Consider the following 19,995-nt stretch of genomic DNA (forward strand, 5'->3'; position numbering starts at 1 on the left):
GAAAATAAAACCAAATTACACTCTAAAAAAAAATTTTTAAGCATTATTTTTGGACAAAAGAAAACAAGGCTTAATTTATACAAAATGCATTTTGATGAAACTCAGGACAAAAAATGTTTAAATGAATATTGGTTTGCTGTTAACGAAACTTTATGTTGCAAGCCTAAGTATTGATGAGAATCGCGTCCTTTTTGTTACGTTAGCCAACATGCACTTGTAAAGCCAATATCATATAAACTTCTTTAGTAAATCTTATCCTGCTAATATCAAACGCATATTTAAATCAAACCCAACCTCCTTGGCTCGTTCTCCTGGGTGTACTACGAAAACGAGTTTATTTCATACGGGATTCATGATGAGGATGTAATTTGAACTTGTTGCTTCAAAGGTTCCTACTTAATTTATATACTAAGGTTTATTTTTTAGATAATTTATTCCTCTTCTCTAGGGGCTGTAAGCATGTATATTGCATAGGTACATACAGTACCTATACATCTCTGATACCATACAACTGTTGTTACAACGACACGTGTATGAAACTCTATAATGTCGCTTGGTTGTTGTCGTTAGGAAAATAAAATTAAAAGGTATTTTTCAATGGTCCCTTATATACCACCTGTATGTAGACCCATTATTTACTTAATAAACAACACAACTTATTACACAGTTTCTAAACTTAATCTTATTATTTTCTCAAAATTTAAGAGATATATGTATTTTTTCTCTTAATCTGAAAGTTACTTCTTAATATCAAACAAAGTGATAGAGAAATAAACGCACAAAAAAAGTATCTTCAAGTGCAACCTTATTTAATTTATTCGTCTAGAAACGAACAGTGTAATATGTTCTTTCTTAGTTATGATAAGCTAATAGTACAATGATCCTTGAAAGTATTACACCAATTAAACACGAGGCTTGCGTTTGACTGCCTAATTACGCCCATACAGCGCTGAAAGACAGCCGGCGCCATTGTCTATGTGTAGAGGACTCTCGTTATTGTGGCTGGATTAAAACTGATAGAATATTTATAAATTATTAATTAGAATAACGTATTCCAAATGTATGTACCTACAGTTATTACTTGGACTATTAACTAGTTGTATTTTAGTGCTGAAAATAAAACTCCGTGGGTTCGGAGTGGAGACTTATACCACTCACTTATCTGTGCGGTCAACCAAACCAGACCATCATGGCATTGCTCTTGCCTTCATCTAAATACAATCTTACAGATCTAACAGATCTTGAATAAAACATTAGTATCGAACTTGCTGCTAAATAACATACAAATATGCTCCCAATATTCTAACGCGTAGGTAATTAAGTATTAAATACTAAAATCCCTTTCAGAGTGACAATCATTAGTTAATTAATTATGCTATACACAAAATTACCTCCGTTTTGAAAGCTAATTTGCCAAAAAGAGAAAGTTCTGAAAAGTTCAAAATATTATCAAAACTAGCTAAAAGCAGATCATAATTATTTTATATTAGTTAAAGTTTTGCTCAAGCCTCAATTAACGGAAACTTTGTTTCTTAAATATTAAGTTCGGAGAGTTTTCAAGACATGCCTTCTATTACCTACTTACAAACTTGCGAGTTGCTTTAAAGTTTTGTATGATGTATTTTAGTTTCCTTTTTAGTCTAAAAGCCCACGTTTTGTGTATAGTTCCAATAAAAAGGCTGTAAAATTAAAGTACTTCTTTTTCCTCTTTATTCATCTCCAACCTTAGACTGAACCGTAAAACAGCTTTCTGTATTTTTCAATGAAAAAGTAAATACTAATTGAAATCGATAAAGATTAAAGAAAAACCTACATTACATTTTATTCTATATTCAACCATTTCTGGAAAGCTTACCAACCATTATAAATTCGCAGAATATTTCCTTTCATCTGACTTGCGTCTGCTCTTGCTATAAAGCTATTGGAAAAGCTTTCCGAACCCCTAATTGTTGGCGAGGTATCAAGGAGCTTTATCACTGAAAATACTCGTTATAAAAATATGCTGCAGTTAATAAATTGTTTACCTACTTTATTATGTGTTTTTTATGATTTTTACGACGTGTTTTTGGAAATAAAATGAAATACCGTGGTTTAATAATTTAATAGATAGGTATGTATGCGTATCTCATTTAAAAATTGACTAGTGCCCGAAGATACAAAATCTATTTTAAATAATAATATATGACAAGAGTGGTATAAAAATGTCCTTTTACACAATCCTTTTGTACAATAATAGCAAAAACGATACTTACACGTAGATTTTTTATATCATTTGACTATTATACCTGAAATATCTATCACAGCATCTAATACCACTATTATCAACACGAATACTAACGTTACGGAGGCTGTGGTCTGGCTCCGACGTACAGACAAACGGCGGACGAACGAAAACGTCAGAGCATTGGTGGCCGTCATACCCACCGTCAATGACACCACCTGCATCTGACGTACTCTTAGATAAGCCAGCCCATACAAAGGGATGCATCAAACCAATTACCAATTCAATCGTTCTATAGACCAGGGATATACTATTTGCTTAGACTGTACTTTCATATGTTATGCAACGGTTTACTCAAGCGTATTCATCGGGATTGCCCGACTAGTTTCAAATCGTGACCCCGCCGCGTGATTAAGGACTCCGGTTGAGTCCGAAACTAGTCGGGCAGCCCCGATATGTACGCGTGAGTAAACCGTTGCTTCTATTATTAATGTGTAGCTCTCACGATAGTTACTTAAAATACGTGTATGTGTATACCTGTTCTTGGGGGTTAATGAAAAAACAAAAGCTATGCGCATTAGAATTCATTTATTCTGGGTAAACCGTTATTTTACAAAGTGCTTAGTAACTATAATTTATAATCTAAGTTATAATATACCTATAAATAAATACAATATTTATATAAAATCACAACTTCATTCAAGGCAATTTTAGGACCAATCTTTAGGATAATTACTAAAATAAAGAAAACTATTTGTACATCTTTTTTAACTTTGTAAATATATGCAAAATGTTTTCGATTTTTTAGTATCTGTTTAATTATAAGTTTATTGATTTTTAAACATACAACATTGCTTACTAACATTGATTTATATCTAAAATACAATATACATTTAACAACTTACGAAATGTAGTAACGATCATTCAAACATTAAACATCTACGGAAAAATATTAAATGTGCATTCAAATTCAGGAACCGTATACTTACGCTACAAATATAAAATGTATGATTCTATAATTATAATAAAGCTCTATAATACAGTGAAGGTATGATTAATAAGACTCAAAATTCTTCTATCTACATTAGCGTATAGAGTTAATATACAAAATATATTCAGTTCGTAGAAATACTCTGGTGAAGGCACGATAAGATATGTCGTGGAACTAAAATGTGTAGACATTTGTCTATTTTATATAGACACTTGTGTATTGTGGGGTGTCTACTATCTAGTGTACTCTTCCCATGTCCATGCCACCAAGTTGTCCGAGATAAGGGTAGCCGGACTTGGCCTCGGTAGGAGAATGCGCGTGCGACGCGTAGTGAGACGCGTTTGTGCCAAAGAAAGAACTGCAACAAAGAAAAAACACGTTAATACCAACTTTCAAACTCGTAAACTTCTTACTCCGATGTTTGTTACTTGAAATCACATTTTATTTCAGTAAAAGATTGAGCTTTCTAGCAATCGATGGGACGGTAAGCTTTGCAACACGTGTTCCTACTTACAAGGTATTACGATCAAAATATATACTTAATATACGTTTAACATTAATAACGAGAGCGTGGGATACTGCGCTGATTTCAAAGTAATGCAATCATCGCCTACTGAACGTTCGCTCTATGAGCAATATACCAAGAATATATCGATTAAACTAAAAATAATTAAATAATAACATAGTGCAAGCTCTAATACCGCCTTGTAATTGTTACTTATATCGGCCTACCGAGCTACATAATTAACTTGAAGTCTCTATATGCATTCATTTGACTCAGAAACGGAATTTTCGGAAGCACTTCGTGACTGGGCGTGCAATAAAATTTTAATTTATACTCAGTACAATGACTAATACATTATTATGGTACATTAGTGTCGTACATCATTTACAAACTACGAAGGCCAAATATAATGTTGCGAGTTCAACGTTATACATCACGATCACAATGCAAACCCACATTTTGTTGATCTGAATAACATAATTACTCTAGTGGGCAATAAAAACTAAACGTTATTGTGGTCATTTCCGTCAAGTTATACAGGTTATGGCGATTGGTTATTATTAATACTAATAAGTCAGTTTTACCTAAATTCCATAGTTTGCGAGTTTACCCTGTGGTAAATATGTTCATAAACATTTTAACATGAGAATGCAACACGTGCGAAAACAATAACCGAGCGAGCGTTCCCGGCGTGGAAAGTGTTCGAGTCAAGGTGGTTGCACCGCGCACCGCACGCGAGGCTTACTGTTCTTTAGGAAGTCGAATGCAAATAGCTGCAGATAAGTTTTAATACCGGGTTCGCCTTAGCATAATGCTTAGGTTCACTGCACTAATGTCACGTTCGGCCTCTCATTAATTGCCGCAGCCAGCCACAAAGCAACGTGTGTTTATCTGTTATCCGCTACGTATTGTGTCGGCTTAGATTTCTAATATCAATAAATGATTGGACGTTGTAATACTTAGAAGTTATAATAATTTAACAGAGAAATGCTAGTTTTGGTAACGTTTTATCCGTAAGAGCAATATGTTACCTATTTAGTACTGAATTGTCAAATTAAATCGTATCAAATAGACACAAAAATTTATAAATGCGGATGTCCTTATTTTCTCTGAATTGCACTGTGATTTAAATGTATTAAATTATTTAGAACAAAAGAGCCACTGCGTGTGAACTGTTATCATTTCTGTTTCATTAATTCGTATAAAATTCATATTATTCGTATGTTTCATTTTATTAATTAGTGGTATTTGAAAGTCGCAATACGTTTCTGAAATACGACTGCCGCGAACCCGGGCTGTGACAAACGAAGTAAGTTACAAAGTGACAATCACAATCGCTATTTATGGTCAATGACTGTCCACGTTAATTATAGAGATACGTATCTCACTAATAGATAGGCAAGCAACTGATTTATTATGACTCGTAGACACCGAAGATATAGCTTTTCCGGCTAAAGCAACGTCATGCAGAACCGACTCTACATTTCACCTATTATTCTTATTCACAAAAAGATATGAAACCCTCATTAGCCACACTTTCGGTTCACAATACTTTATTTGGCCTACAAAAATAACAAATAGAGCTAAAACGATGTGTTACGTCAATCAAGCGCGCGTAAAGGACTAGATAAGACACACCGACACATAAACGTAGCTAACCCATATATTATTAGTTTGTCGGCTATTGTGCAAGGTAAGATATTGTGTGTGGTCCAATGTGAGGTTTATAGACGGGCTTTGTCTCGATAACACAGATAAATGTCGTCGCCGTATACAGTACAAAGCGACAATGTATTTGTCACATTGTCATTCGACAAATTCACTTTGGTAGTTACACATACCATCGACACGAGCGCGAGTAAAATGTTTTCTACGACCTCTTTCGGCGGTAATAAATCTCTGATCCCTCCGACCACATATTGAATACCGCATGCGATTTCAAAATAACTAAGAAAAACTTTAATTAAAATCGATTCAAAATCACTATAAAATTCGCAGCCCTATTGCATTCACGATCGCATCGGCGTATTACGAGGCGCGCGCTGTAATAACCACCCGCGCGGCGTATAATGGCCGACTTCTTACACTCTTAATTGATTAGCGGCCGCTTCGGCTAATGATAAAGGAAGGTGAAAAGAAATAAAACGTACGCACCCCGATTTGCGATCGAGCCCACGCCCGATCGATAGCCACCGGACGCGGCATTACACGCATCCTAGTGTTCCGAGCTCGCAGCATGAGCGCCAACACGACACGACAACGACGCGTCATACTTTACAAATACCTATTGACTAACTCGAAATGATGTCATTGCAAATATGCGCCCTAAACCTACTATTAGTGTAACACTCGTGCCTGGTATTCACATAATAGATAGTTATTTAAATGGTCGGCAGCAAAGGTCACTTTATTGTAATTGCATATTCATCCGCATAAGTCAAGTCAGATATGAGTAGCTCGACATCAATAATTCATAGAACTACTTAGTTGCCGCCGGGGATTATTGAGATCTCTTAATTCTTGTTTGTTTTATATTAAAGTGAAACATAAAATTGACGTGGAATAAATAAACTCACCTATAATTTTCAGGCCAGGCTCCGACTTCGGCAAGTTTGTTTTGCGCGTGTCCGCTCAGCTGCCTGGAGGTCCAGTGGTTGTGCGCTGACATAGCGTGTTCCTGTTTCGAGTAGTCTCCGTATCCGTATGGGTGAGATACAGGTTCACTAGGGTTCGCGTAGGTTGAATGTTGGTAAGTGATTGCACTGCTCTGGTTCGCTGATGGACTAGTTGTAGTCGGACTCGAGCTTGGAGGGGTAGCGTCAGTCGGAGCTTGCAGGGGAGTAGCGAGTTCCGAAGAATGGGACAGAGGTGTCAGGTTACCGGAGGAGAAAGAGCTAGATGTTGGTGGATGCAGAGAGGACACTGCAAGGGCTGACTGGCAGACTGAAGGTGCCGTTAACGCGGATTGATGAAGAGAGGGAGCCAGCGCTGAGTTGAGTACTGAGCTTGAGCCCAAGGCAGATGAGTAGGATTGTTGCCACGACGCGCACTGGGCATTGAAAGTTGAAGGAGGTTCGTATTGCTGGTGGACGGATGGGAACGCTGACTGCAGAGACATGGTGTTGAACGCGCTCAATTGCTGCGAGTTCAGTTGCTTACGGAGTCGAGCTCTTCGGTTAGAAAACCAAACCTAAACAAAACAAACTTTAATTAAGTCCTTGTTAGAAATAATTAAACACAACAGATTGATTGACTCAATAACACTCAGGAATCCAATCAGTTAATTACCTTTATAATTATTATTGTTACTGCTTTACTCAAAAAATATAGTTATGTAAAATATCGGGGAAAAAAGCCTGCTTAGATTTTAAGCATTTTGTGATGCTTTAATGCTTACTATAAATATACCTAACTCATCAATACATAATTATAGAGCTAAGTCATTTACACGTCTTATGGAAGCCTACAATTACTGGAGGCTACTAATCGAACAAAAACTGATAAAGCAGCGGTAGCGATGGGCAACATGTGGTAGCTCTTACTATTGTTGTAATTAATTATAAAGGTAATTATGTTTTTTTAGTGCCACGCTTTTGGTGGGGGGCGGGAACAATGGGCTGGTTTAATTACTCTCATCTATCATTGATACAAGTTTCTTGGCTACTGATGCGTACCTGGACTCTTGCTTCAGTGAGTTTTGTTTTCTGTGCGAGTTCCTCTCTTGTATAAACATCGGGGTATTGGGTTCTTGTGAAAGCGCGCTCCAAAGCCTCAAGTTGGTCTCCAGAAAATGTAGTCCTGGACCTTCTTTGTTTTCTCTTTAGCGTGATGCCTGGCTCCGATTCGGTGTCAGAGTCTTCGCAAGATGATGGACCTGATGGAGAAAGTCAATTGTTACGTTGTGCGACTTTCGAGAAGTACCTAAATCTATGCTATGCTTAATTAAAATAATATTGTTTATTACATTTTAATCATTATATTAAATGAATACAGTAAATGCTATTAATGTAAAAACACAATTGTCACCGTAACATTTTTATGACTGCTTTCTAACTATGCATTTTGTTTTGTTTCACGTTGATTTTATTGGAAGTGCCGCGCGGACCACACGCGGTCTCGATTAAATTAAACGTAACCACATTACACTACGCCTGTAGTAGCATCAAATGAATTCTTTGGGCCTTAATAAATATTACTTTGTGCTAGTTGAAAGTAAAATGGTATTAGATTATGGAGAACTTGATCGCGTTATTATCTTACTTTATGACCAGCACCGTTGCTTGAAAAATATATACGAAACATTTTGAGTTTTACATTTTGTCGTGTTTCTATACAGAAGGCAAAAAAAGAAGAATAACCAACTTCAATTAATATTCATAACGTATTTTTAGCTTATTTGAGTGCGGACCCTGAAATAATAATCAACAGGCTGATGGCGAGTCCGCGCGTATGCAAATATTTCCACGAAAAACTCACGACCAAATTGTACCGTTACCGCCGTCACAGGACAAGCACGAACAGCAAATTTTCAATACGCGAGCTTGAGCTGTAAAGGAGGCCGCTTTTCCAGTGTAGATATTACTTTGGCCGCGCACAACTTAATATGCATAATCTTATCGGTGCGCAGAATCTCGAAGGCAAAACCGCGCTCCGTCACTGAACCGGGATATTAGGAGCGCCATTTTATATTGGATAGCTATACGGCACAAGACGTGCAGTACGGACAGATTGTCGTAATGCAAGCCCCGCGGCCAAACGCGATGGGATAATAACAGCTTTGGATACTAATTTCATTTTTATAACCTACAATTTCGAAGCCGACACAAGGGGCGCTGCCGTGGCGTGCGCGCGCGCCGCGCCCGCTTCACTTTTACGTGGATTATTAACTTTATACGCCATTTCGTGAAGTTTGCAAACGTTCCGACAGTCTCATTATAAGAATAAATTTATAATAATAGTATGCTTTGAACTAAATTAAGTGATTATGGTCTTGAATCAGTGTTAAGGACTACGATGACACGCCGAGTTATTTACGCGTCATTACGTCAACGGTTTCGTCAGAGACTTTTTAAACGATTGATATTGTCTGTCAAATTTCAAAATAATGATAAATCGTTCGTAATTTTTAATGTCTTCCCGGGTGACCTTGCACGTGGATAATAATAGACTCAGAATAAACCACAGCAAAGTTAATACTTTATCAAGAGAAATACAGCAACAAACTAGAGCAATATAAAGTTTTGTACAAACACACAACGCGGTACATATGACTCTTCAAGCGGAAAAGTGCTACTACAAACTATGCTCTGCCGTTGATATGGCAAATGCACGCGCTGTGTACCTAAGGTCACTCCTACGTTTGTATTGTATTGTGAACTCATTTATTTTGTTTAGAGCATTATGACCGATGCAGTAATCGTTTACAATCCAAGGTAAGTATAACTTACCTAGAATACCATCAATGCTGTGATTTCTTCTAGGATCAGATTCGTCCCTTTTGCCTCCTCTTATTAGTCTCGAAATGGAACTGACAGACGGTGCTGTGTTTTTATCACAAATGCCTTCTTTAATTAGTTTATCTCTAATTTCCCAGGAAAATATACCTGGGTTTTGTCTCTTCAGCTCTTCAATCCTGTTCTCTACTTCTGGAGTCGCAACTCTCGGCTTGGATCCTCCGATCACACCGGGACGTATGGAACCCGTTTCCTGATGACAAAATAAAACTTTTACTGGAAGTTCGAGTGTTCGAAAAAACAACTTGACATTAATTATGTAGGAAGGTAAGTGTATTAGACGAGTTACGTGATAAAATGTCAGCGTTCTCACCTGGTATCTGTTGAGTATCTTGGAGACGCAGCCGTGCGAGACGCGCAGCTGGCGCGAGATGACGCAGGGCCGCACGCCCGCCGCCGCCATCTCCACGATCTTCAGCCTGATGTGGTTCGGCAGCGGACGACCGTTGATGAACACCCCGCCCAACTGGTTCATACGACCCTGACCTGCGAATATAAAACTTTTTATTAACTTCGCCTATAACTTTTTTTGCTCGAATCTACATTTCTAACTCATACAAACGTGTGCGAAAACCAGTTTTGAATCGACTTAGCTATTAAAGCTAAGCCTTCCGATTGTGTGTATTCTACTTGCAAAGAATATGTTTCAGAATTCTTTTCGTTCATAAGGTTCTGCGGCACAACTGCATTTCTATAGATCTGAATATCTCCGTCAATAAATTAGATTATTGGAATAAGTATTGTGATGTTGTCGCTTGAAAGAAGGAGGCAAGTCTCTATATTGAATATGTATAAGTAGGCCAACCAGTAGCTATATTAAACTCAAATAATGCGTAAAGTATCAATAGCAACAATACATTATGGATCACAAAGCTGCGCCACGGTTGCATGTCGGCTGCTATACGCTCTACAATAATATGTACCTACGTCATCGGTAGGCCTCGATCACCTCGTAATTTTACGTTTCATTGCCAGTGTTCTCAAGCAAGAGTATCCAATTTCTTTTACACGAGTGCGGTCAAGCAGAAACGATAACACTTAAACTATTTCTGGCCTTTGTTGGGATCGACTTGTTACATTTTACGAGTATCGACTTCTGGGCCAACAAAAAATATGTTTTTCCTGGATTAAATACACCCATATAAGATCATTGCATCGAGCTTTCGATACTGATGAATCACTGTTAATTTACAACACTAAAAGAAAGTCATCAAGAATTTAATTAATCTTTTACAACGCTGAGTATGGTGAGAGGTAATTAAGTTGGGTCGTTCAATAGTCTCGCGAATCCCTTGGAAAATGAAATGTTTTATTTCTGGATATATTAATGTGGTTATGTGTGCGTAAAGTGTCGCTATTATAATCACATCATTCGTGCGGCCAGTGGTTGGACGACCACCTAACGTCAAAGGGAGCCGCCGGTCCTCGATTTTTGCAACGCCTTTGTGCATGCATGTTAGCTTCTATTGGGAACGAGATGGTGTAAAAAAATATAATCAGATGTAGTATTATTGTATTCGGTTGTATAATTTTATGCGATTTAATCTATGTTTAGTGAAAACAATAATTTTGTTAAATTAATATTCATAACCTGGATAAAAAATCTACATATTATAAGTTCAGGTATTTTTTGCCAATTCTTAAACAATAATTTTAGTTCGTCTAAGGCAAACCTCAACTTCTTAAATAATATCAGACCAAATGTTCATCCACCACAAACTAATATAACATATCCACAAAATTCTAGCAAACTAATTTGAATGAAAAAAAAATAACAGTGGCATGTTCCACTTGTAGCGGCATTAATAGTTTATCAATTTCAAATAATTCCTCAAAGGTTCCGCCTCATGTATGGCCCTAGACGCCTACTGAGAACCACCAATCAATTAGACAACATGTCAACAAGTATGTCCTTTGATAAGACAAGAAACCGAGACTCATATTAGTCATGCAATCAAAAGTAGACCATAACACAAACATCTCAGAGTCAATAACTGCATACATCAACACAACCTCCCAAACTACCAGGAGAAAAAAAACTGTTATTGGAAATTGAACCTTTAACGACTGTTCAGAAGATCTGTTTTTGTTTGTTAGGAGATGTGCTTTTGTGGTGTCCGAAGTCACGCCGTGGTTCTGCAAGCGATCCCCATATTTTTTGTAGGAGGCCGTAGACGTTGCGGTGCCTCGAAAGCCCATGTTTTTGAGTGTTAATTTTATGTTCCCGAAATATTTATGACGCATAACGTGTCCATAACAACCCCGCTATACAAATGTGGGTGGCTTTGTAGTAATGTATCACTCCATTATAATATAGTTCTCATTTTAGCGATGTAGTTTGAAACGATATTATATATAGCTCTATTACTTAGTTTTTTGTAGCCGTAATATATCACATATCAGAAAGTTGGAAGGCTATTAAAATACCAATGTTCTTCAAATCATAAAATATAATAACATTACATACTTGCTGTATTATATAAAATTATAAAGCAATTTTGAACTGCACATTTTTTTCTTGTGCTACTGGTTTCTTTTTTTTGTGAATTTCTTTTAGTCTCCATTCATAATATAAACCTAAAAGGATAAGCCAAACACGCAATTGATGAAAACTTGACAATGAAATCACAAAAAGGATCTGAAGCTCACAATGCGTAATAGAATTCGCAAACATTGTAACGCTATTAACGCAAAAGGAGGTGAAGTTAACAACAAATTTAAACATTCATTGATACCTAATCGTCCGGAAGTGCTTTGGGATCATGCACAAGTAGAGAGCAACAAAGACTTCTACGAGGGTGGCACGCCAATGTGAAGCACTGAGAAAAAATCGACTTGAAAAAATATATCAGTCACTAGGTCGGTATTGTACACTGTATACTCAAATGTATCAATGTTCTAGCTGTCAATATATTTTACTCACGCGTTTTATTCATAGCAAGCAAGTCTCGTCTGCTCGAAACATAATCACACACTAAAGTTAGACATAGACACCGTTGCACCGTTGAAGTATAAAATTTTCTCACAATCACATAATCGTGTTCCGATTCGTTCAACTGTTGCGTTCGTGTTAGACGAAATTGAAACAGAGTCAATCATTTAATGCTAAACGCAAGAGGCAAACCGTGACCGAATAAATGAAGATTCTGAATTCACTATTCGCATTTCTGTGTCAACTTTAATTAACAATCACATTTTCATCAACCTTCGTAGTACTTTCGGGTTATCACTTCCATTGTCGGATAGAGATTGAATTTCTTAACCTTCCATCTTTACTATGACGAAATTCATTTTCAATTTGTACAACTTGTATTTCTTAATTCAAACAAGAACACATAAAAAGAACGTTGCACTTTGTTTTCCCGAAGCTAATATAATTGTTATATTTTTGTCGTTCACTGTACGTAGGCTGAAGTTGTTCGAAACGTTTGATGTCATAGGGTATTGCTATTGCACTAGCCATGGGTTCTACACGGGAATGACGGCTAATAAAAGTTATGAGCGCAATAGGCGTAAAGATATCTCGGCCTCAAGCCTGCACACACTACCGCACCTGGACTATAACACTACAGACTCGATTATTTACCAATTAGAATAACTCTTGCAAGTTCATGGGGATATAAATGTGAGCATTCCTTCTCTTCGTGTCAGATACAAGTTTACTCCGATGTCGAATACAAATCAATGAAACGCTACAGGTGTCAACAAATTATGTTCCCTCAGTAATTTTCAGATGGCTACAAAAACGAACAATTCGCGAACTTGTGAAAAGTACTTGATAACAACGGTACAGTGATAGTTTATAATGTTTGAAGTCGATATCGTATTGTGTAAATAAATCGTAAACCCCGTTTTCACAATCATAATATGTTTCTGCTTGCAAATCAATTTCACGTAGCGACATTAATGTGCCTATAGTAAAATTTATATGGGGCTTTACGTCACACGCCACGCCGCTTTCCTTCCACATGAGTTGTATGCCAACGATAACTGTACGACGAGTGGTTTCTCAGAAACCTGGTCATAGTTCAGAAAATCTAATTAATGTGCTAGGTTTTTGCCATCGCATTAGAAATTACGAAGCCGCAACTCGTTTTAAGCGTATGCATCTTATAAGGTGTGAATTTATGATGTTAATTAAGTACCTATATTCAAATAACAGATGTACTTGTGTTTAACGGCAGTTTATTTACCATCCCGACAATAATATGATGCAGGACAATTTATGACTCTATAACACATAAACGCACACAATAGATTTATGATCCCTAATTTTATTGTCTGTTTTGTTTGTTAATAATTATAATTCAATTCATTTTTCATCATATTTTTAATTAGAAAAGCATAACCTGAGGAAAAACTTCAAGAGAAATAAATTGCACAAACTGGATTACATATAAAGAAATTCAAAGTTTATCAGCAAAGCGTGCACAGAGCATGTAAAATCTAATTCGATAAACAAATCGAAGTTTCCAACAATACATGCTCCACATTAATAACTAGGTAATCCATTTCAATGCTTGTAACAAGAATAACAATGTGCCATCAATTTATATCGACACAAGATTTCTTTACTCGTTAAAAATGCATCTATACGCTAATAAAATAACCTATTACTATCGAAAATCAAGCAACAATGAGAGGTGAAATGCTATCTGAATAGGCATTAGAATTGGGCGGCGATCACAAAGGCAGTGTCATTCCATTAAGCCTTCTTCAAGTCTTCGAAATATTCTGTGTGGCCCGTGGTCGCGTGGCCGCTCCGCCAGCCACAAAATGTAGCAATCGGATATCAAATCAATTCTATTATACTTTCATACGAGATACACAGCCTCTTAGATAGCGGCTTATTCTCATTTGGGTAATAGCTTTTGGAAATACTAAATATTATTTACTTTGAACGTTGATAGCATGAAATTTACATCTGCTACCGTTTCACGCCATTCAGTTGTTCCACAATAGATTTCAATAAAAGGTGATAAATTAAACAATTTCAATTTGAATCTAGATTTTTAACAAGCATCGTATCTTTATATATTTGGTAATCCATATCCCGTAAAGCGGAACTTCTGGTGTGGAATACAAAAGTCTTTCTAATTTGTTAAAACTCGAGTCTCCCCATTGAACGCGTTGCCAACTGTACAAACTGAGGCAACGCCTTTCGGCATGTCAGAGCCGCATATAATGTACGTAAGTAATGAATGGAACTGAATATTTTATTTCGATATAATAGGCTATGTTTGAGAGTGCCCTGTTTGACCTCATTTTGTATTCATAACGCGTTATGTACTAATTTGACGGATTCTTTTCTATTCTTGCACGAAATGGTCTCTTTGACGTCGTCACTTGCCGCTGAACAAAGGATTTTGCTCAAGAACATAATAAATATAGCGTCAGTTGTTCTTCCTTAAATGTAGCCCTAAATTGATCGCGTTGTTCGGTTCAATTAATCATGATCGTTGTTAACGTTACAATAATAAGTAGCGTGTAGCGTGGCAGTCATCGATTAATTTAATAATTGTCGATGCGATATGTGTAGACTTATTAATTTTAAACACATCGCATAATAGCAGCTGTAACGTCTTTTGTTTCGATAATTATCACGATTTCATATGATACTGATTATCGATATCATGCCATCAATGAATACTATTTTCACATAACGATCATATCGACCCAAGTATCTGTGTTATGTTCAGTTATAAATATAAAATGAGGAAATTTTAAATTATATATTCTAATCGATGTATTGAATTTTGTAGAAGTATGTAATTAATTAAAGAAACTACATCTTTGATTGACTCGCACCTAACATTAACTTCATAAATGTTACAAACTTTTACCTACATCTAGTAAGTTCATAGGCTGGTGAGTAATTGCCAAGAATTTACGGAGTTTTAATAGAACAATGATACATCACGAGCTTCAATAGCCAGGTCGTGCACGTGAGCAATTTTACGCCGATCCAGTGGTCCAATACACACGAGAAAATACACACTTTTGTGAAGTTAGCTTTATAGAAGTTACGACCGAAAAACAATTGAATCCTAGACATTATGCCTTCAATTTATAGTGTGTTAAGGAGAAGTAAAAAGCAAATTGAATTTGGAAAGCAATCATTTAAAGCCAAGAATTATTGTGTAAGAGAAAGGTAGTTTACCTTTGTCATGAGACGCGCATCGCCTTTGGCTCTTTAGATTTCGATCTCTTGGGCCGCGGCAAATCTGATAATCGCTTTAAAAGTTTCAACACCTGAACTGTGCGCCGTATCGATGACTGCGATTTTGATAATCAGATAGGATTAGCTTAGTCATACATCTTAAAGCTTCAGAAACAAACATAAATTGATATTTAGTCAGACTTTACGCTCGTAACAAATGTAAACCGATAAATTTGATCGAGTTCAGTTCATAATAGAAACAACCAAGTTTCATAAACTTAATATCTAAACAGATTATGGGTACTAATAAACTGATTTTGATTATAATAACATGACGTTAAATCAAAGGTCCCGCTTCAAATATCCGTTATATCAATTTGTTTATTAATAGATCGGCATAAGTAATGGCAAGTAAGCGCCCTGAAGGTTGATCGGGCGGCAAGGCATTTCGCCGGCCGCGGGCGGAGGCGGGGGGCGCGTCATATTATGCGGCTAAAAGAGCCTGTCGGTGCCTTTGATCTGCGCGGGCTCGCCGCCGAGATGTGTGCGTGTGCCAGAGATGTGCACCGCTTGTCGGCCCGTGATATGAATGTGACTAAACCTTGATTATGGTACTGAACCCCACATAAAGGTCAGAAATCCGATGCTCCGTCATGTATGTAGGTAATATCATTCTTATAATTGGCTCCATCGAAAACTCTTTAAGTCTAATTGAGAGTAGGATTTACGACTGATCCGAGTTATTAAAAACAAACGTTATAGCTGTCGCAAATCTTTCGCGAGGGCCAATAAAATGTTTATAGCTTGTGGAATATGAAAAATGCATTCTCGTTCGCGGAGAAAATTACAAGGTGGTGCGCGTTGGTGATCGGTATCGCGCTTCATCGCGGCGTCACCTAGCCGCGGGCGCATCTGATCGCGGCGCACCACTCATCGCAGATATTATGCGAACTAATATCGACATTAACTTACATACTTAAGCTGTACGCAAATGCATCATTATGCACAAACTCAGCATTAGAAAATTCCCATGTAGGAATCTTGTTTAAGATTTAATCGGTTGTTTGTAAGACTTTATGCCCTCATTTATACTTTCAACTTAAGCATGAAAGATAAAATATAGGACATTTATCTTGAAATGCAAAACAAAATGAATATCAACAAATTACAAATGGCTTCGTATTTGTAAATAATCTTCCATCCTCTTAAGGCATTGAACAAACGTTTTGTGATGTTCTCGGGCACATCAGATGGACTTATAAGACACTAATCCCGATTTATACTCGTACTTCAAAAAAGTCATATAATTTGAAGTCGAATTAAAAAATCGAGACATTTTTAGTAATTCAAAAGGCCTTCGCGCCGCTCTCTTGACCGCTTAGTTAAGTATAAGTACGTCCAACGTGACTCATTCCAGAAAAATACGTACGAGAACATTCTCAAAGTATTACTATGATTTAGAAACAAAAAAAAATTATAAATGTGCCTTATTGTAAAGAAAATATTGTTATCAATGTAGTATGCTTGCTTACCAAAGTAATTAGGTATAAATAATCAGGTACTAGAAACATTTTATGATTTGCTAAAACGTTTATCAGTAGTCAAAATACTCTTTAATTATAAATAATTAATTTAAGTACCAGCCATAATAGAATAATTTTAATATATTAGTTGTATTAATGAGCACGTGATGTTGTATAATGTGACTCGGTGTCCATGCCAACGTCGGCATTCTTTAATGTTATTGCTCTCCTCTCACAACCCTTTCAAGTGTATATTTATCTCTTTCTTTTTAATTTGCCTTAGACGAAACAGGTCATAAGTCGAAGTGACATTTTTAACAATGCCGTCGAAATGTTTTCGTATGGTAATGATTTATGTGTAAAACGGTCAGCGAGAGAACTTTTTGGAGCGGTGTACGTTGTTATATATACACGGCAAGCCTTTGAAATGTTCTTAAAGTTCAGCCGGGAGGGAAACAATAAAAAAATACATTTGGTAAATTAGCCTTTTTAAATGTGTCAACTGTTTTACTAAATCAGCACTTTTTGTCGACATTTTAAAACCTTAAAATAGTACAAGGAACTATCAAAGTTGTGACAAAAACTATTGGAAATGAAAATAGAAGTACTATTTACGTTCGATTGTCCATGAAACTTTAAATTCTCATAAAAAAAGTGTCGCCAGTAATAAAACTTCGATACAGAGAAGCGACAGGACCGGACGCCTAGAAAACAAAAGTTATTCCGTAATTTTACGACGGGTCATAATTTCTCTTAAATTTTAAAGCTTTTAACAGAAGTATTTTTGAAGCTTTTATTCGACAGGACATCTCTATTATTTAAATTTAATTACTTTTAACAAATTTCAACTTTGTTCCTAATTATTTCAGTGATTTTTGACGGAGATCATACAGTGTTTAAGGCTTATATTTTAAGACAGACCGATCCAAAACTGTACAATTAAGAGACATTACACAAATAACTATATTTATTGGACTTTATAGAAGGATTATGACAAGACAACTCCGCAATAATCCAAATATATTCGTTACTTATTAAGTTATAACTGTTATTCATTTAAAATTAAGATCAAGATCACAATGCCCAGCAGACAATAGATCGGTCGTGACAGAAACACTTTCTTGAAACAGTGAACACTTTGAATAGCTTACGGTCCTTGAGCATTCCCGAAAGTTAGCCTAAACAAGGTGCAGTTATAAACAACAAAAACCAGACCATACTTTATTCGTCTGTCTAAAGCCCGACGCGCGAAGATGAAATATTGTTATATGGGTAGCTGTAAAAGCCACTTTGTAATTTCTTCGTGATTTTATAGTTTTATTATCGTTTCGGGCCCTTTAGTTCGAAAAAGCGGTCGTCCATGTTTATGACACAATTTAAAATCTAACTGGTATAACAGATCCATAATCAGCTGCTAAATATCGGCTAATCATGGGTGAAACATGTTTATTGGGCCAATTGTGGTTTGGTCATAATTGTAGGTAAAATGGACTATTAAGAAACTGTTAAGTAGTAAACTGCCCTAATTAAAAATAAAAAGGAGGCACCAAATTAAGCAGCTCGGTTGCGGATGACGATGACGTAGGCAGGTTGCCTAATAATGGTTAAACTTAAAAACAAAATATGAAGTTTTGACAACATTCTTTGATCGAAGTAACACAATCAGAAAGCTTAACAAAAAGTAAATCAACAGGCTTGGTTTCAAAACTGAGTATCTGATGAAAATTCTATAACAACATCTTACCAAGAGATTTTGAAAAGTAGAGTCAAACAATGAAAAAGGAAACAATATTTAACAGCAATTACTAATTAAAAAAGAGGAAGTAATTAAATATCGGCTGAAGATTTACCTTGAAAAGAGTATCCGGTGAAGTACGGTGTCATGTTTAGTGTTGATACAGCCATCGACGCAAGTAATTCGGCAGCCGGGTATCGAAGACAAGGAGTTTAATGCACTAAATTGGTCCGAACATATGCAAAAGTCCCAGAAGATCACTATTTCAGTCTTTCACTATCACAGCATGAACGCAGACATAATTACGTAAAGGAAACTGCGTGTGTCTAATCCGTGTTACTTTGAAGACAGCTCAGTGCCCACTGACGTGTGATGTAAAGATGTATTTCGACTCTCAAGTGTAATCTTTCACAATCAGCGGACCAACAAAAAATGGTCAAACTGGCCGCCTCCGCAGCCTTCGGTACCGCTTCACCTGATTGTTTGTCTCTTTCTGCCAGCCGACTGTTTTCGTCGACCAACGTATTGCCGGCCTCGGATTTTTTTAATAAATCGACCAGCTTTGTTATGTTCACTTTTAAAACTGATATTTTACCAAATTTGGTTATAGTCATAGACCCTAAACAGTAAGTTCTAGACTATATTTTGGCCTGAAATATGACCTAAGTTGTTGGTTGTGTACCAGAGTACAGACCGGTGTGGAAACGAGACAGCACGAAGCCACGAATCCGGTATCTTCAAAGCGAAGAACGCTTACATTAACAATGTGTGAGTCGCGCCTGAGTCGCTGTTCCGTGACGAAAAATACGAGGCGTGTTGCCACAACGATCTATGCCTACAGGGATCGCCGATTGGTTAAAATTTGTCTGGGGCGGAGTTTGTAAGCACACCAAGAAAATGTTAGTGTGTAGTTGTGTGAGTTAATTGCAATGTCGATCTGTGTTCGTGCACAGGACACATTTTGTTTCAATGTGTATGATTTTATTTTTTTTTTTTATTTTCAATGAAACAGTCCGCTGATGACATTAAAATTTTTCTTTTACTTTATGGTGTTATGTAGGAGAACATAAAAACACACTTTAAAGACTATAATTAGACCTATCAGTAGATGGACTTTAACAAAATAAACTTTAATATATTTTTTTCAGTGAAATGCTACCAAAAATGGCGAAACTGTTTATTTCTCTACGCTGTACATTTTCATATGTAGAGTCGAGACAGTCAGTCTTGTGCAACACTCAAATGCTTAGAACTCTACATTTTTCGTACTGATATTTTTGATTTTCTCCAGAAATCAATTTTGAACATTAACGTATTATTTAATGTAATTTTGAGAAAACCTACGTT

At 36.5% G+C, this 19,995-nt stretch overlaps 1 protein-coding gene across 2 annotated transcripts; it reads right to left on the reverse strand.

Annotated features, from left to right (window-relative positions):
* Nucleotides 1-3,057: 3,057 nt before the first annotated feature.
* On the reverse strand, nucleotides 3,058-19,792 carry LOC113492246 (protein gooseberry). 2 transcript variants are annotated; one of them, XM_026869633.1, is made up of 6 exons: nucleotides 18,764-19,792; nucleotides 9,544-9,716; nucleotides 9,165-9,423; nucleotides 7,392-7,591; nucleotides 6,294-6,907; nucleotides 3,058-3,570 (listed from the first exon to the last, which is right to left on the reverse strand). In XM_026869633.1, exons 1-6 carry the CDS (start codon nucleotides 18,816-18,818, stop codon nucleotides 3,450-3,452), a joined length of 1,422 nt encoding a protein of 473 aa, XP_026725434.1. In that variant the 5' UTR covers nucleotides 18,819-19,792; the 3' UTR covers nucleotides 3,058-3,449. The 2 variants fall into 2 exon arrangements, with proteins under 2 accessions (XP_026725434.1, XP_026725444.1); XM_026869643.1 differs by having other exon boundaries at nucleotides 9,321-9,423; nucleotides 18,764-19,791.
* Nucleotides 19,793-19,995: the final 203 nt, after the last annotated feature.

The sequence above is a fragment of the Trichoplusia ni genome, chromosome 1, assembly GCF_003590095.1.
Source record: "Trichoplusia ni isolate ovarian cell line Hi5 chromosome 1, tn1, whole genome shotgun sequence".
Taxonomy (NCBI): domain Eukaryota; kingdom Metazoa; phylum Arthropoda; class Insecta; order Lepidoptera; family Noctuidae; genus Trichoplusia; species Trichoplusia ni.